Raw genomic sequence first — 26,325 nt, 5'->3', positions numbered from 1 at the left:
AATTAAGCACTAGATATGTGCTCAAAAGAAAATCTCAGAGGCTCACTGATACTGAGACACAATATTCATATAATATTTGTATTTATATAGTTTGGGAACTTCTTTCCATGACTTTTCATGTCTTTTATGTGTGTTTACTACTATATTTTCAGTAAAAACTGTTCTTCTGTTTGTTTTATGGAACAAAATTTAAAATTTGTATTAGTCAGCTGAAAGAGCCTGCATTACTTCCCACCTTCACAGTCATGTAAGGCACAATATTAAAGATAAACTTCTGTTATTTTTATCCTTCTCCACAAAAAATTTACTTTTAAAAAGAAATTAAATTTTCTATATACTGACATACAATACCAGGATTTTAGAAAAAACATAAGTTATGTGGGAATGAGCTGGATAACGACCTAAGTTTTGAGAAAGATACAAGTAAATGTGCAACATTTGTGTTAAAATATCTGATAATATACTCACAACAGCTGCAAAGATGTATTTTTGATCCTTTTCTTGTAAGAACAGTAGTACATCAGTGAGAAGCAGAGCTAAAGTGTCTTAAAATGAGAAATGGAAAATAATGGCTTTTAGTTAAAATTAGTGCAATCAGTGTTAGATTCTTACTTTATCTTTTTAAAATAAAGGGAGAAGCCCTGATGAAGAAATATCTTGTAGAATCCTACAGCAAACTAAACAGGAAATATCTGAATTAGCCCATGGTCTGCATGAAGCACTTGCATATCCCTGCTTGATATCTCCCAGGACAGTGCACCATGCTGCAACAGGCCCAGGGAAAAAATAAATCCTTGCACCAACAGCAGTACAACTTCCCTAAGCCTGACAAAGACTATCTTAATAACCTTGCTTTGTCTGTGCTGTAACTCACAGCACAGAATTACACTGGTAAAAGCATTTCTAGAATAATGATCAAGAGACAGCTTTATAAAGTTGTACAGCAAAAACTGTACTAGTGTTTTTTCCTAAAAAAAAGCCCAAACCCTAATACATGATTAACATCAAAAATCAAAATCTGAGCTTGCGTGTAAAAATTGTGCTCCAGCCAATTGTGGCTTCAGAATTTCTTTTCTACTACGGATGTCTCATTACCACTGAATTGTTAATAAGCTATTTTCAATGGCAAATACTGCGAACAATAAAATGTACAAGTGAAAACATTATATTATGAAATGAAATTGAAAAACAAAAAACTTGAAGGAGGGGATTGGAAGAAGAAATGCAAATGGTATTGTATGTGAATTTGTGTTCTTACACAGTTTACTCACAGCTTCTGGAACTGATCATCCAGAATTGGCAATACCATTACCTCAGACATTCTTATTTTCAATATAGCACAAGAAAGTATTTTCACTCTTTAACCAGTCTTTGAATGTTATTTGCAAATAAAGAGTTAAAGGACTTTACTGCTCAGATGAAATACCTTTGAACCGACCAGTCGCTGTCTTCCAATACACTAAGCCTTCATGAAGAAGTATCCTCTCTTTCCTCATCAAGTCTTGCTTCCTAAAAACATGGCCATTTTTCAGCTTTGTGTATGTTTTGTTTTCAGTTCTACAAAGAATTTCCAACAGCTTTTGCTTTTTCTCATACTCATTCACTTTCAAATCTACTGTTGCTATTATATCCTTAATTAGACGAAGGGCTTTGCACAAGTCTTTATGTTCTTCTGTTCCTTCTGTATGAAACAAAAAAAAATAAACAACATGACACTAGTCACCATTTTCAAGAGAAGATATAATTCCTTGATGCAAATACAGCATGATGCAAAACTCAATTGATAAATTTATCAATTTAAATTTGAACCTTGCAACCATTTTACTAGAATTATTAGAGGTATATAACTTTGACTCACCTATTAAAAGATGGCCAGTACCTCAGATTTATTCATTAGCCAAAAAAACACATTGAATAGTTTCTGACATATTTATGAGGTGTGAGCACTCAAAAAATAAATCAGTGGCCAAGTAAATCATATAGCATATTATTTTTCTGGCTAGACAAAGTACCTTTGAAACAGGATTGCAAGTACAAAGGATTTGCATTGTATATGCAGCTTTCTACAATGCTTATTTACTGCCCATTTAGGGGGCAATATCTGTAAGTTAATAGTAATTGTAGAAAGTTATACTAAGTTCCAGAGGCATTCAAGCTTTGCCTGAAAAAACAGAGAGTAATTTACAAAATGTTTGCCCAGCCCTACTTAGAAAAAGCTCCTCCAGAATAAATTCCAAAGGTACACATGTATCTGAGCTAGTTCACATACTTCAGTTAAGGTCTTTTCCTAAAACAAGTATGTTCTTCTGGACTTCTATGGCCTACCTGGCTGGAATATCAGAAATCTTCACCTAGAAGATAGACAAGACCTATATAGACCAGACAGCCCTGTTCAGGTGACATTTGCCTGAGCAGTAGGTATTTATGTTGCTCTGGTTGTATCTCTACAGAGCAGTAAATTTAATCTTTTGTGATATTGTAGCTGTGCAAATTCCTTATGTTAGAATTGTGCTAGGATTTCAGACATGAAGCTACACTTTAGCTTTTATTTACCTTTTGAGTATTGCAATATCCTTTCAACCAGAACAGGGTATTTGGTGATTCGCTGGGTGACAAGCAAAATGCATTCAGGGATTCCTCGGCGTCGTGCCAACAGGTTGCTATTTCTCAGCTGCACAAATGTAAATATATACCTTAGGTAGTAAATGCATATTAAACCACCAATTGACTAATAAGAAATATGATCTAAAAGCATTAGAATAAGTTAAAACAAATGCTGGGTAATTGGAACCATCCCCAAGGAACAGTTGCTGTGCTGAGGGATGAGGCATACTGTAACAGGAACATGTGTGTAATACACACTGGATGCCAAAGCATTCTAAAATTTGAAAGAAAACTGTGATTTATCAGCTCACTAGTTAAGGAGAAAAAAACTTTTGCCATTTTTATTAGCCATTTAAAGTGAGTTACTGAATATAATTCCAACCCTAAATCTAAGTAATGGCTATGTAACTTTTTCCTGAGCACTTTGTCAGTAGTGCTCATGATTCCACATTAACTTACTTTAATAAAATTCTGGAACTTCTTGTTTTGTTGCAGCTCTTTGAAGAGATTAACAGCTTCTTTCTGATGGCTACAAAACTCTCCGTATATTTTCTCCATTTTAGTTGCATTTTCCTCTGAAAACTGAAGAAATTCATAAGTGGATTGTGCTCAACATTCTATCTAACAGGAAACTGAATTTTAACTAGTGAATTTTGTACAAATTGGGAACTTTTACATTAAGGGTTTATCAAGTTCTCTGAATTTCACTAACCTGTCTGTAGGCCTGTCACTACAGAATGAAAATATGCTAGCTGTTTTTAGGAGCAAGAAGAGGAACGCAGGCTGGAGAGAGCACAAGCAACCTACACTGTACTCTTGCCAGTAACAGCCAGAACATTATAACAGCATTTCCTTCACCTCTTTTCAAACACAACCCTCTGAGGTTCATTTACTTTTGTCCCATCTCCACATTGTTTCTCGATAAACTAACATCTCAGCTCTTTATTTAGTGGAGTTAAAAAAGACTGATGGAAGGTGAAAAGCGACACCTCCCTTTCACAAGGAACTGAGGTGTGAATGCCAAGCCATCAGTTAGCTATTTTTCAGCCACAGGAAACACCCTGCAACCACACCTTCCTTACTGAGCAGTATCCTGGGATGTAACTGATCTGGGATGCCAGATTACTGCACGAAATTAATGGGTAGTTTCCATCATCAGTTCTTCACATCTCTCCTCAGCTGATAAAGTGAATCCATTACTTCCATTTTTTGCAGTCCGTAGTATGACAGAAGCCTTCTACTGCAAACATGACCAAGTTCATCACTTCCCTTGTCACTCACCCCAAGTTCACACAGCTACGTCACAATAATGATATCTTTTCGCATTGTTCTTTCACCCTGAAATAATCAGGGGAGGACAGGTTTTGAATCTTTTTGAGCAACCATAATTGTCTACTTGCGCACAGAAGTTTTGGAGTAAAAAAACTGTTTAAATTTGGAACTCTGAGCACTTAAAGGATTAACAGAACTGATGCTTCTACCTGCTGCACAAGGATGTCTCCAATTCTGCTGATGACAAAATTACGCTCGCTCCCTGCCGTACATGATTCCTGCCGCCTGTCCTTCATTCTGCAGAAGAATTGCCTGTGCACCTCCAGTAGCTCATCTAAGCAGGGGAATATTCTGTCCACTATGCTGTGGTCAAGCTGCAGTTCTTCCTTCATCCCCTTCCTGAATATTTCAGACATAATGAACAGGGTATGGATGTGATGTACTTCTGTTTGCATCAGCTCTGTGGTATAAAAGAAAAAAGGATAGTGTAGTAATCCCCTGAATATTCTGCACACTTTATAAGACAGAATTTACTCTATCAAATACACAGTCATAACTCCTTTTTGGGTGTGAGCCTCAAACCAAATCAATTATGTCAGCAGGAAGACTTAATTTATCTGGCTCTGACACAATTCTCTCTGTATCCCACTGAACAAGCTGTGGTTTTAATAGCTTGAGCTGAGGATCAGATGAGGCCCCTTCTAATTTCAACCATTCTGTGAACAGGCTAGGTATGTCTCTGGTAGCCACTACTATAAATTTCCTTAGTTTAGGAGACATACTTTGCGATAAAAATGTTCTTTGAACCTTCGTATTGTTTTGAGTTGAAGCACTCATTCTTCTGGCCATAAACCATGTAGGTTCCCTCTCTATTTGATACACCAAATAGCGTTTAAACCTACACACAGCTTTGAAATACTGACCAAATATGACATCCTGCCGCTTGACGACATCCTTTTCTTGCTTGCTACAGAACATTGGATCCACAACAAGACTCCAGGAGTCTGCCTCAAACTCTTCTGCATCTGTGCAGAGATCAGTCCACTGAGACAAATCCACATCATCTATGACAAAATTTGTATTTCTTTAACACCACACGTACAAAGAGTAAGGGAAGTCCCTTGGCACATGTAGATCTATTCACATAGGGAACACATCACACAGATGAACATCACAGGTAAGACTTCTGCAAATGCTGGCATTGTCTTTACTACAGCAAAGTTTGCCAGATGTGAATACTATTACCAAAGTGTTGAATTGCTTTTGCGACAGAAGGGGAGGAGAATAGGTAAAAAACACTCTTCTTTCCTCAAATCATTTTTATAACTCTTTGCTTGCATAAACCTTTTAAAATTTAAAAATAAAATTCAACATTTCCAATACCAGATGTCCAGTGAGTGGTATGTGCACCATCCTGCGTGAGTGAAAGCCCTTCAGCTTTCAAATTCAGTCTCACACCTAGCTATACAAAAAATCAATTTCTATTTGCTTCATAAGGCTATGCAGCTATTGTAACAGCACAGCTTATTATCAGGAGTTAAGAATTTGGGCTACTGAGGAAATACAAGTGTTGCAGGTTTACAATTTGCAATGGACACTGTCAGCAGAGTTATCTGGATGAGTGCAAAAGAAAAGTGTATTACTGTTCTGTTTCTGAAAGGATGCCAGTACATTTATCCCTATTACTTTAAAATGGTAATAGCATACTAAAATATTCCAAAAGTTATAAAATAGTTAGTTACAAGGAAGAAAGGAAAAGTTCATTTTTAAGATTAATGTGTTTGATTTCATCATTGTAAAGAGGGATGCAAATGTAATTATCAAAAGTAAGTGCTCTTCTTTGAGAAGATGAAGTGTCTTCCTAAATCAGCTAAGGAGTTTTTCTGGTTTTCACTTTCCAATACTAGCTATAAGATGCAACATCTGTGCAATATTCTCACCTTCCATCATAAAAGCATCCATTGAAGAAAAGGTCCCTAATGCTTGTAACATCTCTTCAGACTGTGACTTGGACTTCCAGGTGCTAGTCTCAGAGTCTTGTCCAGAAAATTGTGTAGCTCTTCTAGAGCAGAAATAAAATTACAAAAACCCACATTTATTTCATGGTTTAAATCTTCCTAGAAACCCTGAAGGATGTATTTAGCATAGTCCATTGGCATCTGCCCCTCTACCTTTCCAAACTGGCACTGGGGACACTTTTGGACAAGAGGTAGGGCTGTTGTGAGGCTTCCCTCTTTCCAGGAGACAGTCCAATAGGCACTGAGAAAGAAGGATGCACTGAGGACAGCACCATCTGTGAAATGTCTCCAGGTAGGGAATCTGCGAGGCAAAGCACAATGCAACATTTTGAGAAACATTGAGTTTGTCATTGTTTGACAGCGTATGTCACCAACAGCACACTTATACTGAGAGATGCTATCTGGTATTCACATTGACCTACATCAGACATCAAGAATGCCCACTTGCCAAGGTACATGACCTCAATGCTCTATCACACAATATAAAAATAAGCCTGTTGGCAATATGGAATAGCCCCAGAGTGACTATCACTTGATAAAGAAATAATCTCAAATCATACATCCTCTATAGGTGTATGAATACTTGTGCACAAGATAAATGTCGTAGACAGAACTGGCTACTTTTTTTGTTGTTTTCACTGAAGGTATAGTAAATTCATACTCATTTTAATAGAAGATGAGTGTGTCTTTAGTAGAAGGAAGGGTGTGCCCTTTCTTACAGATATTGAAAGAAAAATTAGAAACAGAGAAATTACATGGGAAAGTTCATGCTGTCAGTCCCACGATTTTTAATCAAGGCCTACCTTAGAAATGCTAGGTTTATACTTACTTGTTACACCAACTTGGACCTTGTTTCTACTATGGTATTTCTCCTGGGATTTCTGAAAAAAAGAATTTTTTGAAATCACATAGCTGATAATATATTTAACAGTCAAGTCAGTAACTCATTCACATACACCATCACACAAAGGGCTACAAGAAAGTGGTCCTAAATTATGGTATTAATTAATTCCAATAACTAATTTTATTAGTCACTGATAGATAATAATATTCAAAGTAGGATATTATTTATACTACAATACATAACTATTTCTTCTAAGCAGACTGAGTTACAATGTTCTACTTTCTCTATATGAGTATTGGCTGCAAAGGCTGCAAGAAAAGTGCACATTCAGGGCTTCATACTCAAATAAGATCAAAGCATTTGTGGTAGTACACTATCTGAAGCATGGGTACCAAAAGCAGAACCGTTCCCCCTTCCAAAGGGGACTTTTGCAAAATCTGTACTAAAAGCCTGCTGTACTTGGGCATATACTTCACTTCAGGTGTGTCAGTGAACATTTCCTGCACTGCATTCTTGCTGAGATGAGTTGCGGGCTCTTGTGTCATCTTGCAAGTAACCCACCATCCCCAGGAACCAAAGCTGTCAGTTCAGCAGTCTTAATGCCTAAAGTTTCCCAGAAATTAGTGCAAGACCATGACGTGAAAATTATAAACAAAATTAAACCAGCTTGATTTATGTAGTTTAAGGCTTGTAGAATCAGTATGGAATCATGCTCTCCTTGAAAGCCACCATGATGCAAAACCCAGCTACACCAGAAAGACATGCTCCACAAATGTGAAAAATGACCTGCATCATTGTGGCACATTTCTCTTTGAGTCCCATTTTATTGCTTGAGGGCAGTAGCCTTACACCCGGTTTTCAAGATTATGCCTTTGTTATGATAACCTCACCATGCATGCATTCCTTCTTAACTGTTAAGGTAGTATCCATCAGCTCCAGTGCTGGTTTTGCCCTGCTCAGAAGCAGCTGTACACTGGGAGCAATTGCCTAGGCAGGCAGCTGTGGAGTCTCCTCCTCCAGAGATTTCCCAGAATGGGTGAAACAAACATCTGCCCAAATTGCTACCTAGAACAAACATCTGACCAAATTGTTACCAAGAAGAGAGCCAGCCCAAGGGTGGGGAGCTAGATGAGGTCACCGGTCAGAGCCCCTTCCGTCTCTGCTTTCCATTATTCCAAACATATGAAATCCCCCCCGTACACAAGGGCACTTTCTCTCTGAGGTTTTGAGAAGCCTTTCTTTTCAACCTGTTCTGTAACCGTCCAGGCACACCATTTCACAGTCTGAGCTTCAAAAATACAAACACTTTGTAAAACTGTTTTTTGACCCCCTAGTAAAAATTGTTATTCAAGCACACAGAGCAAACAGTGCTTGCTCTGTTGCTCACATTAGCCATTCTAGCATCCTTGCAGCCCTTCACACACAGACGCTTGGGCTGGGCAGCCTAATTGTATTTTCTTTTTTCCTTCATTGTTTCCAGCCCCTTGGAAAGCAAGTATCCTCTAGTAAGATCAGTGTAGGAGGTTACCTTGGTGCACACAGGAGCGCACTCCTTGCAGCTTTTATGCACAATCACACTGCAATCTGAAAGAGAAGGTATGTTTCAAAGCCGGGCACCAAACAAGGTCCCCAGTCTGCAGAAAATGTACTCTGAGGCTTCAGTTTTCCCTTTTTCAGAGAAAACTCGATATTCACTTATTAAAATGATCCTCAGGATTCTTTGAGTACAGATATAGGCTAGAAGGAAGTTTCTGCCTAATGTGCTAGGGCTAGGAGATCAACACGTCTTTCTGAATCTGTTACCTGCTGTCCTTCCTCCCTCTCCCTTGTCAACCTCAGCTCATTACATAAAGCAGGTACATCCAAATGATGACAAGGTTTCAAACATCACACTGAACCAGGATGTCAGAACAGCACTTAGAGCACTGTAAATGCACAAGTAAAAGCCAGCAGCTACTTACAAGAACACTGCAGTGACTCCTTTCCTAGGAGGGCCTTTTCGCAGACCATACATGGGATAACTCCTGGGAAAGTCCCATTTGTAAAATTGTGCCTGCTTGGTTTCTCCTTATCTTTGGTATCTTTACTTTTTGTCTTCATCCCCAAAAACAGAGGCAGGAAAATAAATAAATAAATAAATAAATAAATAAATAAATAAATTTTTAAAATTAAATAAATAATTATTTAAATAAAAATTATTCAATCTTAAAAATTAAAAAAATATTCCCTTATCTAACCAAATGATAGTAGAATATTTAGTTCCTGTCCTGGAAGACTTGCAACAGCATACTGTACTCTTATACCCAATACTGCTAAAGCTCTAAAATCACATAGGCCTTTTTTTCACTGGCAGCTAGGCCTGGAAGCATTATCAAGGAAGACTGGCAGAAATACATTTAGAAATCTAAAAAGAGAGGAGGGACAGGAAACAAAATTTTAGAAGTGCTGATCATTCACTGTACGCATTGTATATATCTTCCACATGTATATAGCTCATGCCTCTGCAGATAGAGGTGCAGTTATGCAAATTTAGAAGAGTTATCTTTAGATCTTAGAAGACATTAGAAACAACTTATTTTTAATGAGTGGTAAAAAATTTAATAAATTCTGCCTATTTTTCCACTACCGTAGTTGGTATACAGGTTATACTTCTAGTTACTGACTGTTATACCTTAGGAGAACCTACAGACACAAGCTGCACAACCAGACATATATGTTCACATGTTCATAGTCAGCCCTGACACTCCTGAAGGCACTGTCTCAGACAAACACCTTCACATCTGTGTTTGTTAGGTTGTCCTGGGGCACAGGAGGGCATACTAGGGAGCCTGCAAAGCCATCAAAAGGCCACCCAGAAAGATCCCGGAGGCCAAGCCTGTCTTTCGAGCTGCCGACTGATGTCATTAATCTAAAATTAATATGCCTTAGAATTAAGTTACAGTGTTGTAATCTACCTTCTGTAGTAGGACTGTTCGCCTGTGCAGGCCTCAATTCTCAAACTCTTTAACACTATTCATTGTTTACTTATGCAAGAATTGGCATTAACTTCAAATAAGGCAAATTCAACTAATTACATCCTAATGTAGAATTTTACATACTCAATTATGTTTTGAGAGCAATTCCAAGAACAGGCCCATATCTCTTAATTTTATTTAAGAAAGAAAATATTTCTTAAATGTAATTCATACATTAAAATATTTGCTAAATCACTACACAGAATTCCTAATGACATCAAAGCAAAGCTGGTTTTTAATACAAATACCATTTCAGGGTAACCTGCACGTGTTTTAAATTTAAAAAAAGAAAAGTGAAAAGAGTCTTCCTATGACTTTTGTGGTTTTGTAATGAACAATTTATCTTTACACGAAAAAGCAGCTTCCATCTATAATACACTTAATTACAGTGACATAATCATATGTAATAATATGGACATAAATCCCAAATTACCTTGCCTTTATTCCGTGTGCTGGTCATCCTGTTCATCAGAAAGCTGAAAGTCCGACTCACTTTATATTTTTCAGACTCATTTTTTGAGGGTACAACATATTTATTCCATCCCTCTTCCTGTATTCTAAAACAGAGACCAGTGAAAAAATGTTCCTCACTCTTTTAATTAACAGCAACACTCCTTTAATTAACATATAGCAGAATCCGGACAGTGCTTGTTTCACCTAACATTTACAATTACAAGCTTTGTTGTGGGTTTAACGTATCATGAAAAAGATTGCTATTCCTATACAAAAAGAAGTAACACTTGCCAATAAGCACTCTTCCTGTGCAATGTGTAACAAGCTTGCCTATGTTACAGCTGGTATCAAAAGCTGCCCAGCTTTTACTGCAGTGGTTTGGACATTCCTACAGTGGACAGGAGCCCCAGCAGCAGGCAGCAGCCCATCCCTGCTTTGCACATCCCAGTAAATCCCTGCTGCAGGATGTGTGCAGTGAGAGCTGGGTTGAGCTTGGCACACGGTTTAAGCATGAGTTCACAGAAGCCAGGAGCCTCTACCCCATTGCTCAAAGCCCACGTGGAAGGAAGGTCTCTTGCCCAAGGGCTCCCTACATGGCATTCTGGCACAGACCTGCTGCCGGCTCTCCGCGACACGCACCCGTACCTTTGCTCCCGGCACTGCTCGGGCAGGCTGTACACGCGCTCTGCAAGACACAAACAGCCACAGGGCACTCACACTGCAAGCTCATCTGGCTCATTTCAAACTCACAACCTCCACCAAGCCATAAGGCTACCATGGAGGGTTTGCAATGTCATTTGAAAATCAGGAAGGCAAAAGCATACATACGTTAGAAACAGCTTTTTCTAGGTTAAGACCACTTCCTACTAAGCTTTTAGATGACAGGCTCTGACAGAACTGAGAAGGGTATCACTGAATGCCAGTCCCTGCAAACAATTTATGCTGTTTTTAAGAACAGCATAAATTATTTCTTTTGTTTTTCTTAACAACATAGACTTGAATGACTCTCCCTTCATTTTTCTTTTCATATAATTTGTTATAAAATATCTTAATGACATTATTCTACCATTTGCAGCTACATATCTTATGCAGCTTTATTTAAAAAAAAAATCCTTCTACACAGAGTCATACTACCTTAGGTACTGCCTAGGATGTTTAATGTTCTACAAATTTGTGTCTTCTACAATTCTACGATCCTATAAACACATGACCCAAGGCGATACTTTTCACAAGCTCTCTAAAAAGCAAAATAAAAGAAAAACAACTCAGTTGGGTTGTTTTGGATGAAAATAAGCCAAATACTGTAGAGAACACTACCATTTTCAAATTAAAAGCCACTTCCCTTTTGCAGATCTTTTTAGCAAAGCTACCACAGGTACAGTTCAGAAAGATACGTGCTTGCCTAAGTCAAAGCACCAGACTGTGCTTTCTTTGAAGTTAGATACAGGCTTAAACACTCTTTGCTGAATCCACATCTCTTCAGAGAAATGCAGACATCAGGTTAGCAAGAGCTAGAATATTTACCAAAGAGGCAGCAAAACAAAATGGGCCTTTCAGTTAGCTGTCAGGCACAATCTGTGCCACAGGAAGCTTCTGTAAAAAACCAACACCACATAATCATAGGAGATGTCTCATGCAAAACAGCACCGTGGAGCTGAGACTTGGAGAGTGTAAGGGCCTGGAGGAGGAATGAACCTCTGTTCATGAGCACACCATCTACAGAGCAGGCACAAATCCTTTACTGTTACAGCCTGGTAAAACCCTCCCAAATTAAAGGCAGGTAATATGTTTTAAACCTGAGCACGTTTTAAAGTTTGCACAAGAAAAGGATGGTGTTTTGCCTCTTTTTTTCTCATATTTTGTGTGGAAAAAAAAGGTCCTGTTGTCATTCTGAATTCATCTGCTTTAGCTTAGATTTTTTGCAATGTGCAAGGGCAGCTGCATCTCCTTCTTGCATAGATAAGCCCTAAGCAAGATGTCCAAAGTGTTGGCAGCTAGGCTGAGGTGAAGGGGGAGGTCTTCCACGTGCAGACTCCTGCACAAGCCCAGACGTAATCCTGCTACAGTCCACGATGATCAGGATGAACTATCTGAGCCAGCTTCTTGGACCAAGTTCCCAGGCTAGTTACACACCCAGATAAAACTGCTCAAAGTGAGCACAGATGTGCCTGCCTCGCACAGTAATCACCACTGCCAGCTGCCAAACACTGTGTTCAATGCTCCCATACTTGGAAAATGCTGACAAAAAGAGGCACAGTGCTGGTGGAAGGAAGTGCCAGCAGGAAGCTCAGCAAACCACCACCCTCCCTCCCAGCATTATACTGCATCTGTGGTGCAGGCGTAGAACACCCTGCTTCTAAAGTCTGGACAAGAATGGGCTTCCACCTTCTCCAACAATGACTGTCCCAGAAGGAAGAGGAGAAAGAATGAAAAGAAAATGGACTCAAGCCCATAACAAATCAGGGCAAGTAATGATGTCTGGGTGAAACTTAAGGGGTTGTGACACCAAGAAAGTCCCTCAGCTGCAGTGTCAAAGGAATTCTGTTTTAACTTTAAGCATGACACAGGGCTTTACTATTCTGCTAGCTTTTAATTCTGTGAGCTTCTAGCTTTTTCTTCTAGTCTTTTTCAAAGACTTTTCACCTAAAGCGTTGAATATAAATAATTACAAATACTTTAGGAGATGGATGAAAGTACAACATAGCTGCATCCTGCAGGCTGCAATACTTACTCCTCCTTACAAGGTGACATGAAATCATACCGTGAGTTTGAGTAACATGATAGAAGTTATTTGCTGCACTGCTTAATTCAGTTTCTTAGGAAAAAAGAAGCCTGCAGACATTGTGTATCTCAACCCCCCCAACAGTTTTTGAAGTTGTTAAGTGCTTTCAAAGTTAATGACAACATTTTCACACTTTTTGTATGTTTCATTCACATTGAATGTCAAAGAATCAGAGTGGTTAGGGTTAGAAAGGCCACTCTATATCACTTATGATCAATCCTAGTTTAACCAGGGACACCACAGATAACTGGAGGTTTGCAAGTGTGATGCCCATCTACAAGAAGAGTCAGAAATGGGATTTGGGGAACTACAGCCTTGTCAGCCTGACCTTGGTGACCTCAGTGCTGGGGAAGGTTATGGAACAGAGTATCTTGAGAGTGATGACTGGCACATACACGACAACCAGGTCATCAGGCCCAGCCAACTGAGAAAGCTGGCAGTTCATGGCTTGGACAGGTGCACTCTGCTGGATAAAAAACTGTCTGAACGGCTGGGCCCAGAGACTGGTGATGAGTGGAGTTATATCCAGTTTTGAGTCTGTCAGCAACACTGTTCTTAGGGGGACAGCACTGAGGCCAATTGTGTTTTGTATCTTTAACACTGATCTGATGAGGACATCAAATGCACTCTCAGTCAGTTCACAGAAGACACCAAGCTGGATGGGAGTGCTGATCTGCTGGAGGGCAGGAAGGCTCTGCAGAGGGATCTGGGCAGGCTGGATCATGGCGGAGGCCAATGGTGTGCGGTTCAACAAGGCCCAGTGCTGGGTCCTGCCCTTGGGTCACAGCAACCCCAGGCAGTGCCACAGGCTGGGGTAGAATGGCTGGAAAGGACCTGGGGGTGCTGGTGACAGCAGCTGAACATGAGCCAGGCTGTGCCCAGGTGGCCAAGAAGGCCAATGGCATCCTGGCCTGTGCCAGCAATGGTGTGGCCAGCAGGAGCAGGGCAGGGATTGACCCCCTGCACTCAGCACTGGTGAGGCCACACCTGGAATCCTGTATTGAGTTTTAGGCCCTTCACTCCAAGGACATTGAAGGGCTGGAGCATGTCCAGAGAAGGGCAACAGAGCTGGTGACGATTCTACAGAGTAAGTCATATGAGGAGCAGCTGAGGGAGCTGGGGCTGTTTAGGCTGGAGAAAAGGAGGCTCAGGGGTGACCTCACTCTCTACAGCTGCCTGAAAGGAGCGTGCAGCCAGGTGGGGGTCGGCCTGCTCTCCAAGTCAACAAGTGACAGCACAAGAGAAAAGGCCTCAAACTGCTTCAAGGGAGGTTCAGGTTGGACATCCTGAAGGAAGAATTTCCTCATTGAATGGGTAGACCTTGGAATCATTTCCAATCTTAATTAGATTATTCTATCTAGTTCCAGCCCCTCTGCCACAGGCAGAGAGGTCACCATTAGACAAGGTAGCTCAAAGCCCTGTTCAACCTGGCCTTGAACACGTCCAATGATACAGCATCCAAAACTTCTCCAGTTGTCCACTGTGGCTTACATGTCCTGTCTCTAGCGAAAAACTGAAGGTATACTGGAGTGAGAAACAAGCTGGAAGTATGGCAATGGACAGGCTTTTTTTAAATATAACCCATATCCTTACTGAGAAAAGTGTGTGTTGTCTTCTAAACATGAAACTATGTGTCTGAAAATAAAACATGTCAAATCACAAGTCATAAAAAATTACAAACTTCTTTCAGAGACATCTCTGACTCTACTTGATGAAGTGGGTGGGTTTTACTTCCCAGCCTGTAAAGGTACCACAGCCCACCTGTGTTTCAGAGATTGCTTAGGATCTGTGGGAAGTTGGAACCATCTGTCTTCTTTGATGCCTCTTCTGTATCATTCCGGGCTTCCTCCTGGTCTCTGTCAGACACTTAGCAGGAGGCTAGGGTAAGGATCTTCCAATGAGAGGATTATTGCCCTGTCTATATTCGTTTCTGTGGCTATTGCTCTCTCCATTTGTATGCCCTGTCAAGGACAGTCGCTGTATCATGGGGGCATGATGGGACTATAGATGGGAGAAAATTGAGGGATGATGGTGTAGCTACTAGATACCATCTAGTAGCTACTACTAGCCCTGAAGGAGCTACCAAACATAGACACTGGTGAGCTCTGTAAAGTAACATCTGTAAAGTAACAACATTGGGCCTGAAGTAGGCAGGTATTGAATAATGCAAAGCCAGAGAACTGACCTCCATTTGAATCCCCAGCTCCAAAATCACGAGGAATGCGAGGTCTTCCCACCACACGTTTGGATGAGGAGTAGGAATAGGAGCGTGACCGAACTCCAAACACTGTGTATTCCTATGAGAAATTGCAGCAAATGAAATCTTGTGTCATTTTGAACTGCATCAACAACAAAACCAAAATAAATCAGGAACAACTGACCAGTCACATCAATTTTCTTGGCTTCAAGTTGAATTTTTGACAACTTCATGTGAATTCCTAGGAAGTCTGCCATACTTTCACCATGACAAATTTTTGTATGCTACAGGAAATAAGTTGTGGATGCAAGTTTGACTAAGAAAAAAAAAGAAAGCTTACATTCTTCTACAATTTGGTAACCAGTGACATCCCCACAGTATTGCTGGCCATTATTTCTGATGACCAAGCTATCTCCTTTTACCAAGGAAGGCACTGATCTTACTTTAATACTTGAACAACATTTCATGGAGACTTTGGCATGCCTTAGTAATTACTGATGTCAGAGTTTCCGAAGAAAGGAGCTGACCTCTTTTTCTTTTCTCTATGTTGTTTTTTGCTTTTTTAATCATTATCATATTTGAAAACATTTTCCACTTACCAAATATCTCAACAACAAAACCTGAAAGGAAATCCCCCAATTTTTGATACGTTATTTACACTTAAATAGAGACTATTCCTAAAACTCCTGTAAAATGCTTACCTTATTGGTTTTTAAAGAAGCCCTATCATAATTAATTTTTTTGCTGAACTCTTTTTTCTCCCTTCATGAAATCATTTGCTGAAGGTCAGATAAAGTTCTATAGTGGCAGAAAGTGCATCTAAAAAAATCATAAAGAATCTCTGCAAACAAGAAATAACTCTATGTATGTGTCTGAAGACCTCTAATGAAAATTAATGTAGATAGGATACTTCAGAAAACCATAACAAAGAGATTTACATCAATCAGTGGACACCCCAACTGAATTTCCCTGAGTGTAGAAATTGTTGTAAAACAGGCAGCAGGCTAGTTTTACTCTTTACAAACCATTACTCTCTCACATAACTAGAGCTGGTTAAACATTTTCTCGCTAAAAATATTTTGGTTAAAAAAATGCTGATTCACTGAACCTGAAATATTTCCTTTGAAACATTTCCATTAGATGGTGTGTTTTTTAAAGCTGAGGTAAATCTCTGATGGACACTTTCTTCCCATGGCAGGTGCCCAGCTCAGCCACAGCCAGTTTCAGCTTCACAACTCAATGTGAGTGGTCCCTGGAGAGACTAGGACTGCCAGCTGGGAATTCATCTTTCTCCTTCAGATTCAGATGTTTCTCACATAGTTTCAGTGATTTACTTAAAAGGAAAACAATTCAAACCAAGACAGAGTCAAATACCTTGGGCTGCAGACTGGTAGTTAAGTCAAATCCATCTCTGCTAGAAGCCATGGCCTCTGAAGAGCTGAGGGGACGGTAGTGAACATGGGATCTGTCCGACACACCTCCACTTGCATTGTCTACTTCAAGGTCATCGAGACTTGAACTGAAGAAGACAACAAAATCTTTAACTTCCCTGAGTTCCTCACAGCAATTTACTTCAACCTTAATGCATTAAGCAAAGTTCTGGCTGAATCCTCTGACCAATGACAGCCCAAAGCACCATGACTATGTCAGGTAAACCATGTCCTGAGGTGTCTCTCAGGTCCGCAGCCACCTGGTCAAGGCAGTCAGTTTCCCTGTCCAGGACCCTCTGACGCCATCTCACGGATCTACAGTGCAGGTATCTGCATCACCCAGGATCACACACATTCCCACCACAGCCAGCCACCTCTGGATCATGAGTTTTAGACACATGCTCAGCATCTCCCAAAAAATGAGATTTTTTGTTCCAGGCATAAACCTGTCTCACATCAAAGAAGATAAGGAGAGCTGAGACAGTAAGGGGAACTGAGAGAACTACCTCAGATTTTAGTATACGTGAATATAGATGGATACTATGTACGTGTGTGTATTTGGAAGGTATGACATGGCTGTTAACAGATATTTTTATCTACATCTGTGACTTCATGACAGAAGATGGAAGAGAAAAACACAAAGAAGAGATTAAGGAGGGTCTTGAGATAGTTTATGAGGTTCAGTTCAAAAGATAGACATCAAAAAACATAGAGAGCAACAAGCAGACTGAAAAATCTCTGGCTAAATCAATATGTCAGACACATAGAGACTATTTTATTGGAAAAGATTCCTGAACAGGAGAGTGCACCAAAGCTGCTCAGCAGTATCAGAGTTTTCCAGGATGAGGCCTGTTACCTGCAAGAGCAAGTTCATGGTCTCTTCATCAGAGTGTCTGAAAGGAATGGTTGACTGCTTGCAACAGCATTCCAGCCTTACAACATAAAACTTTAAATTATGTGTGGTATTTCTAAATAGCCAGAGTTCCTACCACGGATAATCGCACAAAAATTCCTTCACACACCACTACTTTTTTGAAGCACAAATCTATCACTACTGTCTGAAACTGCTTCCTTATTACAATTCTGGGGACAATATTTTGCAATGTTTCTGAATAACAGCCCACATGACATATCAGAAGCAACTTATATAAATGCATTATCAGTTACTGTCACATGTTAAAATTGAAAAAGCAGTACATGTCTGTGTCAACAGACAAGTGTCCATGACTTACTGTGGTAACTTCTCTAGGGAAATTCTCTGACATAAGAAGCTGTTTTAAAAAGAGAATAACATATTACTGGTCTTATTTTATGCCTAATATTTGGATCAATTACATATGTCATATGACATGTTAAGGCAAATCACGTCTCTGAAAATTTATATACACTCTCATACAGGTGTATATATTTATATACAGTTCTCATACAGGAACCTAACCAAGGTCTTAAAAGGGGTGGGGCTGTTTAAAAATACATAGGATAAAAATGGTTCTGACTAGAGGCACAGGAAGATTATAGTATGCTACATGACATTCCTATAACTAGCAAGAAAAAGCAAACAAAAAAAAAAAAAAACCCAAACAACAACAAACACCAAAAAAAGAGTGTGAAAGAAAAACTCTGCCTGACATTTATTATATTATCTGTGTTAAATATTCCTGCTAGTGGCACTTCATAGTTGCATAAGAAACTCAGAATTAAGGTAGAGAAAATCCTATTGCCCATTTTAAATAATAATTGGCTGGCCTTTCTCTTCCTTGCTGTTTTTACATAGATCTGATGCTCTACTTCCAACTAGTCCTAATACTCCCCAGAAGGTGGGAGCAAGATTCAGATTTCCTCCTGCATAAGAAGGAATCTCGTCTATTCAGAGAAGTAATAAAGTTTTTCATCAAGAAAATTTATTGTTAAATTGTTTAATTTTAAATTAATTGTTAAAAATCCACGTTTAATGACCAAAGTTATAGTTCCATCTTCAAAGCTCTCTGCATTTCTGAAGCCGTTTGGAGGAGGGTCTTCAGACAAATGGCAGCAAACCTTGTGTACCAGCAATGGAGAAGAAAACAGTCTGAACCTAACAGCAGATACACTCTGCGCTGTGTCTTTTGAGATAAATACCTATGGAATCAGGAGGCCTTCTACAGGCCTATTTAAAGACTTGAAAGATTCCCAGAGACTTCAACAGATTTTTTCATAATTTTCTTAATGGAACATATAACTGAGGAAAACCACAGTGAAATTCTGTTATCTGTCAAAAATGCTACAATGGCAGTGACAGTGAAGAGCTGATTCTTTTATTTTTTATTTATTAAGACTATTTGCATACAAGAAATAAAGGTATAAAAGTATCCATTTGCATTCAAGATACATTTACTAAAAAGGTCTTCACAGCTATTTTATGAAAACAGATTATTAGGACAATAAATATTAGTGAAGAAAAACAGAGGTTTCACCCCAATAATAGTAGTTATCACTTCAGATTCTGCTTCACCTTTTCAAACAAAAGGTGGTAATAAATAATGCTTATTCTGGCCATACCATCAAGTCAATTCCATACCTTCTTCTTTTCATGTCAGCATAAAGTTGGCTCCGATCCTTAATAGATCCATGGGTCTTGAATGGAAGATATGAATCTGCCACATACAGATGAGAAGATGAAATGCCATGTCTTAATATCGTGTTTTCTTCTCTCTTTACTGGCCTTTGACGTTCTTCATTTGGGAGATACATAAATTGATCATTCTCCTCAAGGGAGGGAGACGAAGAGCTTGTATCCATCGGGACTGAGTTGGTAGGGTTCAGACACATTTCACTGCTGACACCATCTCCATGAATGTAGTTAGGCTTTAAGTCTCCAGCCTGCAGGTAAAAAATGAGTGCTGGTAAGAGGCAACAACATATTGTTGACAGATTGTCAGGAAGCAAGGACCTGAGAAGTTTGCCATTTTATTTATGGCTATATGTTTTGTGGGTTATTTCCCTATTACTTTCTACACCACATGAATTTAAGGCAATTTACATAACTAAGGGATTCTGGACTTTGCATTACTTTTTTTTCCTAATTAGAGCAGCAATTAATTAGTATTTCCAAGTCTTCTGAATTTATCACTAATATTTATACATTTTATTAAATGTACTGATACAAATATTTATAGATTTTATTTAAAAACTATCCTTAAGGTGAGCAAAAAATATGCATAATACATTCATGTGGGAGACATATGGAAGAGAATTCAAACATTGTGCAATTTAATTTGGAAAAATCAGCCTACACATCATGCACTTTTAATTTTTCAGCACCAGTTTCCTAAGCTTTGTGATAAATATACATGACCTGGAACACAGTTTCTCCAGGGAAGGAAGGGAAATTACTCTTATTTTTTGCCATTAAGCAATTTGGGCCCTGAAGCACCTCTCCTTTTGCAGAAAGACAGGAATGGATTTGGAAATTCTATTTTCTCAGGTACAGGGATCAGGATTTAGACTCTAGTCACAAATAATTCCCTGTTGACTCTGCAGAAGATACTAAAATACAGTTCACTGTTAGTCTTTTAGCTTGAGGCAACAGTCACGTAATTAGATACTGAATAATACTGAAAAGTCACATTGCCAGTTAAAACACTCAATCTACAAAAAGCGCCAGTATCAAGGCAAGAATAAAGGAAGGACTGCAAGCATCTCTAAAGCCCTGCTGTTTCTGATTGCTACTTCCTCTTTTCGAGTTCCTCTTGAGATGTGCTTTCATCCCCATCTTAATTATGCTTCTCTTAGTAAAAGACAGGAAGAACTGCTGGCCTTTTTGCAGCAGCCCACATATGCATTCAAAGCTACAGCACATGCAAGTCTGGAAATACTTCTGTTGCGCTGTGCACATGACATGCACGAAGGTAAAATGCTTTTCCCAGGTCTTATGCAGCTGTTTCCCCCTGAAAAGTTATTCCTGTCTGGGCAATGTTCCTCCTCAGCACCAGAGGGACCTTCTCCAGCAGCCACTCTGGCTCCTGCTGAGTGGTGCTTAAGAGAGAATTTGGCCCCAGTCAGTAATTTTAAAAAGCAGAATGTGGCCACATGGCAAGCAAAGGTTAGCAACCCAAGCTGAAGGCCCCCTGAGCAATACACTTGGGTAACATCTCCATCTGTAATGGAGATGCAGCTCTGTCCTTCCAAACTCAATATTGTTCAAATCAAGGGTTCAAAGACTGCACTTTATAGTCCCCTGACAGATGCTCACTTATGCACATCATTATTACATACATTCATCTCTTACATTCATCTGTAATATATGTTACAGATATATAGATATGTTTATATAGATAAATATATAGATATACTACACATATATATGTAATCTATACTACATCTCTTCTGTGCATTTTGAACACAAAAAAGCCTCTGACTCAAACTTCCATCTCAGCTGTCACATGAACTGGATCTGCAGTGAATGCACTGGGTGAAGTGTTTCAGGCAAAGGGGTAGGGGTGGGCAGGAGGCAAAAAAGGGGGGGAAAATCACACTTGCAACATCTTAGACTTCTAACATTATCTGATAATTTCTTACTCCTATATTCCAACATTCGGGCAAGGGAGAGCTCAAAGCAGGTTACAAATACATAAATATCTTAAAGCATCACTGAAAAATAGCTACACACCAGCAGAATCTGGCATCTCTTTAGCTAGACCAAGCCACCACACACAAGTTGTGACTAGTCAGACTCATGCCCACATTCTAAATTATGGTATCTGAGTGCAACATGAAAGAAAGGTTCCAGGTGCAACACGGTGATGTAAAATGTCACTTTAGGTCATCTCCAGTGTTGGTGACAAATCAGAAATGGGAATTCTAATGAGGACCTCCAATATCAGAGTGTTCCATGACAGCTTTAGGACATCAACTTCACCTTTTCACCAATGTCTTGTTTTTGTTGAGCCTGTAGGCCTCACTGTGAGCTTATAATTAACATCTGAAATTATCCAGCAAATTCATCTGAACTGTGAATGTACACAGAATTCAGAAATCTGAAATGCACACAAACAAGTAATATTGTTGAGAAGCACATGTTGTTTAGCTCACAAACACACAGAAGAGACAGCCTGCCTTAAGAGTTCTTCTTGCAGTCTAGGGAGAGTAATTCCTATAATTGACTGAATCTGTTAAAAGAGACCTCATACAAAGGTTACAATATATAGCAGAGAAGAGTAAGATATTATTGGTTTTCATTTAAAATTTTATTAATTGGCAGCACTGCTGACAGATCCAGAAGATCCTACTATTATGCAACTAAATTAACCAAAAATGAAGAAAAATTAGCCAGAAGTTCAAATATAAGCTTACTTGGTCTACTACCATGCAGTTTGCATATACTTCATCACTTCCACTCAGCATGGGAGAAAGCCTGGTTGCAGCAAAGAAAGTAGGGGCAGACTTCAATTTCCTAAGAACATCAAGGGTAGAGTGTCTGTGCTCTGGAAAATAAAAAGTATGGGAAATTTTCCATTAAATCTCAAACCATTTCCTTCTCATGTATATGTACTACCATAAAAAATGCAAAGTTAAGCATTAAGAACCAAATCTTAGCATTACAATTTGAGTAATACTTGTGCTACCACAGCAAAATGTGCTCATTTCATAACTGCCCAATATTTGCTATATGTTCCAGGAAGCTTACAGCTGTCAAGACTCTCAAGGGTACCACAGAATAATTCACATAAATAAAAAATAAATGTTCCTGTGTATTGGCTAGCAAAAGCTACTATTTTACACCTAAGGAGAACTTTGCAGAGATTTGTGGTTGCAGAAGAACACAGCACAAGATTTATGGGCTGGGAAGAATTATGCATGATTCTGCCTATACATTAAATGCCTGACACTTGATACATTAAATAAATGAAATACTGTTCAACTGCAATCAAATAATGATTCTACTAAAGTATTCTACCTACTGGCAACCACATAAATATTAATCTTAGACCAAAGAATCAAATTCATGTTCTTAAAACAAAACCAACCAAACAAACAAAAAAACAAAATTTAGAAAAACACAATAAAATTGCAAAAGAGATATAAATAAAATACCACTAATACTGCCTTTACAGAGTGACAGCAATCAAGGAAGACTTGATCCATTAAGAGGATGTTTAGGATGAATACTGCATCTGATCTGCTTTTGAACAGTTTCACCAGAAATCATTAACAGAAAGCCAGAGTTTAGTTTTTGAAAGTGTGCTCGTGACTACAAATATTAAAAAAAGCTGGACAGGCTGTGTATTTTATGCCTTTGAGCAGCAGAAATCTTGTCCTACAGGCCCATTTCTCTTAAAACTGGCTATAAGAATGAAGGGTCCAGCATTTGAGCTGGGTTATCTTCCGAATGTAAAACAAGTAAAATTTAACAAAGCACAAAAACAGGCTGCTACAGACTGTGTGAAAATGGGCTAAAAAAAATACAGTTCATAATACCGTTTTCCTTAAAACACTGTAAGGCAAGCATTGCCATTGGAAGTGAATGGAGACACACTAGCATAAGAATGATGTGATAGAGGAAACTATTCCACACAGTAAAATATCCAAAATCAAACCACTCAATAAATTTAATTTGAGTTTGTCTTTTATTGAATATTATTTTTAAAATCTTCTCTATGCTGCATCAGAAATTTATTTTCTACTGAGATGTAAAGGAAAAGATACCACTAAAGACTTTCCTCACACTATATTAATATAGCAATGTAACTGCTTTTGGAAGGTCACAGAGCCATATAGCATGGTTTGGGTTGAAAGAAAAGTTTAAAGTTTATCTAATCCAACCCCATAAACATGCCCAGGGACACCTTTCATTAGATCAGGTTGCTCAAAGCCCATCCAAGACGCTTATAGGAATCAGATTGCAAGAAAATTCATAATAAAAAAAAATAGAATTGGATTAGAAACAACACTTATTAAGATCTGGTGCATTTGTTGCTTTGAAAAATAAAAAACCAAGACCACTGCCAAATCTGCAATGATACACCACAGCTTTTATTTAATTTTAAGATTCCATCTCATAAAGCCTAAGAACAGTAACTTCTATACTTAGAGAAAGATGGCAATTCCCATTTAGAAATGGCACAATATGAATTTTTGGTTTCAAGTCCTGGCAGGACTTGTGGGATCTCATACCATTAAAACATCCTTACGCATCTCATTTTGTTTCTCCATCAATGCAAGAATTTTAACATGATTTTAGTGACTCTCATATTGAGAACTGCTAAAGCTGCAAACCATTTCCTTGTGTCTGACAAGATCCCAAAGCCTTTGTTTATAAATAATATAAAAGCATTGTTTTGTACAGCAGCTCATCAAACTCTGGCATCTCACATCATAAGGAAATGTGATTTGGCAAAATTGACAGTACTTTCTTGAGGCATATAAAGCTTTCCAAGGGCTGGTCTTAAACCAACAACGAGGCAAAAAAGTGTCAGTCTGCATTGCTTCTTGTATGCTTAATGCCGCCTCCAGCCTGCACTCCCTCTCTTATATAAACCCATGGGGTACAACAGGCAAGGGTGGTGTACGCCTCCAGTGTTAGGCTGGCAAAGGTTCAACACATACCCCGAAAAACAGGCATTAAGGGATTCCCACACCAGAGCGTAAACCTCACCCTAAGAAGTCAGTTTCTTGATTTCAGCAATAGTCCCTACTGCTGGGTGCAGAAACCTCAAAGATAAGGGGGCTGATGTGTATGTCTCAAACACCAACAGACAGACAGCTGTGGAGCCAGCCAAGGATTGTCCATAATGACATGCTGTGAGAAGGAACAGGATGTGGCTCAAGAGGTAGGGCAGCACTTTTCTGAGACAAATATCCTTCTTCTGGATCCTGGAGATAAGCACAACACAATACAGCTCAAGTGCAGGAAAGAGGTAAAGAAGTAGGCATGGACTGTAGGAGAAAGGTCAAGACATCCCAAGACCGCCAAAAGCCCTCTTACCCAGGTCAAGAAAGATCTAGAAAAATGGACTGTGCATGATAACTCTTTTGTATAGAAAGCAAGAAACTCAGCTCCTGGGTGTGAAAAAAATTATATAAATAAACATACTTCTCTAAACCTGGGCTGTACATGAGCCCCAGGACTCTGGACAGCCCACTGCCTGGACTGACATTGAAGCCAGGACTGTGATCTCCCTTTTCAACCCACCTCTTTATCAAAAACCCACTGCTGTGTGCTTACACAGGATGACACCAGGAACTACCTTATAACATCTTCCATGCCACATTGTAATTTACTACTAAAATTTTGTAAGCTTTTATGGGCTCTCTTTTGCCATTCATTTTGACCATCTATGAGCATCTTGGGTGATCTCTTCCCCTTCAGGGTGGGATGTCACATTGGGTCTTCACAGTCACTTAGTGGACTGCAACATCCCAAGCCAGAAAGCCATCCCCCTTCTAATAATATGTTACATTATTTTAAAATTCTGTACAAGAGTAAAAACCTAAGTAACAAATTCTGGAGAAAAATGCTGCAAGTACAAGCTATAGCACAATATGCTACCTGCAGTATCTTCAGTCTGTAAACCTTTATTAATTATCCACATTAAATATCATATGTTTTCCTGGAGATGCCCCAGTTAGCCTGTGGTTAAATGTGAGATGACTAAATTAATATTCATTGGAGTTTTAAAAGGTAACAAATTATTTCAGGCTTCATAGAATGACGGAATTCTGTATGTTGGAAAAGTTCTTCAAGATCATTGAGTGCAATGGCAGTATGACCCCACTGTACCTCTTTACTCCCACTCTGCTGTCTCGTCCCCTCAATTTCAAACATGTGAAGGAATGACAACATCAAACTAACTTTGTAACATGAGAAGTTTAAAGCCTTGCTGAATGTGGGGGAGAGCAATATTAATTACACATTGACTGTGCTAGTAACTTATTTCCACTGGAAAGGCCCACATAGTTTAAAAAGTGACAAAGTCATTGCAAATGTCCAAATCACACACTGCATTCCCACAGCTTTGCTAACTGCCTCCAGCCTGCCTTGCTGGCTACAAGTGCTCTTGATCTTACAGGGACCATCAGCACACCTTTCCCTCCAGGTTAACATGGCAGCAGGTAACAGCTCAGTGTACTGGGCGCCAGCAGTAATATGCAGCAAGGCTGAACTTGCCTGAAATATGAAGCATATCAACAAAATCCATTTTCAAATAAAACGCCTCAAAAATCTTCCCTGAGCATTCAATGAGGTTATTCACATTGCAGATGCAAAAATTCAGCATCATTTGCGAAAAGACAGAACTGCCAAAGCAAACCGGCAAAGGTGTCCCCAGAAGGGTTTAGGTTCTGTAAGGTACTGGAAATGGATTTCAAGATGCTTACTACAGTAAGAATTACATGAATAGAACAGAGGAGAATTACCTTTGCTGCCGAAACAACCTAGCAAGCACAGCTCAACAAGCTAACCCTTCTGCCAGAACTGAACACCCTCTGGCTCTACACTGTGATCACAGAAAAAGAATAAAGACATGCCTTCTTTAGAAGACCCTGTGGCTCTCTGCCATCTGCCTGATAAACAGTCAAGATAGATGTACATGTTATTTAGCTATCATGCTGGAAAGAATAATCTCCAAACATGGGTAAAATAAAAGACCTTGATCAAAGACTAACTAAGCACAATTTCTCTTCTCTACATCTTGTCTAGTATTGTAGAGTTACACAGCAAGGTCTGTGTATTCT

At 39.1% G+C, this 26,325-nt stretch overlaps 1 protein-coding gene across 1 annotated transcript in view; it reads right to left on the bottom strand.

The window, feature by feature from the left end:
- ARHGEF28 (Rho guanine nucleotide exchange factor 28) overlaps positions 1 to 26,325 on the bottom strand; it is a 101,259-nt gene that overhangs the window by 31,380 nt on the left and 43,554 nt on the right. Inside the window, exons 9-25 of the mRNA XM_059492108.1 lie at positions 21,946 to 22,076; positions 19,172 to 19,473; positions 16,559 to 16,703; positions 15,173 to 15,284; positions 10,818 to 10,890; positions 10,186 to 10,309; positions 8,700 to 8,832; positions 8,267 to 8,322; positions 6,724 to 6,775; positions 6,048 to 6,195; positions 5,817 to 5,938; positions 4,800 to 4,940; positions 4,086 to 4,336; positions 3,064 to 3,186; positions 2,554 to 2,671; positions 1,427 to 1,681; positions 469 to 545 (exon numbers count right to left, since the gene is read on the bottom strand). Of these exons, the coding sequence (XP_059348091.1) occupies positions 469 to 545; positions 1,427 to 1,681; positions 2,554 to 2,671; positions 3,064 to 3,186; positions 4,086 to 4,336; positions 4,800 to 4,940; positions 5,817 to 5,938; positions 6,048 to 6,195; positions 6,724 to 6,775; positions 8,267 to 8,322; positions 8,700 to 8,832; positions 10,186 to 10,309; positions 10,818 to 10,890; positions 15,173 to 15,284; positions 16,559 to 16,703; positions 19,172 to 19,473; positions 21,946 to 22,076 (2,363 nt within the window). The remainder of the gene's footprint in view (positions 1 to 468; positions 546 to 1,426; positions 1,682 to 2,553; positions 2,672 to 3,063; positions 3,187 to 4,085; positions 4,337 to 4,799; positions 4,941 to 5,816; positions 5,939 to 6,047; positions 6,196 to 6,723; positions 6,776 to 8,266; positions 8,323 to 8,699; positions 8,833 to 10,185; positions 10,310 to 10,817; positions 10,891 to 15,172; positions 15,285 to 16,558; positions 16,704 to 19,171; positions 19,474 to 21,945; positions 22,077 to 26,325) is intronic.

The sequence above is a fragment of the Ammospiza nelsoni genome, chromosome Z (genome assembly GCF_027579445.1).
Source record: "Ammospiza nelsoni isolate bAmmNel1 chromosome Z, bAmmNel1.pri, whole genome shotgun sequence".
Classification (NCBI taxonomy): domain Eukaryota; kingdom Metazoa; phylum Chordata; class Aves; order Passeriformes; family Passerellidae; genus Ammospiza; species Ammospiza nelsoni.
This window is presented reverse-complemented; position numbering and strand designations above follow the sequence as displayed.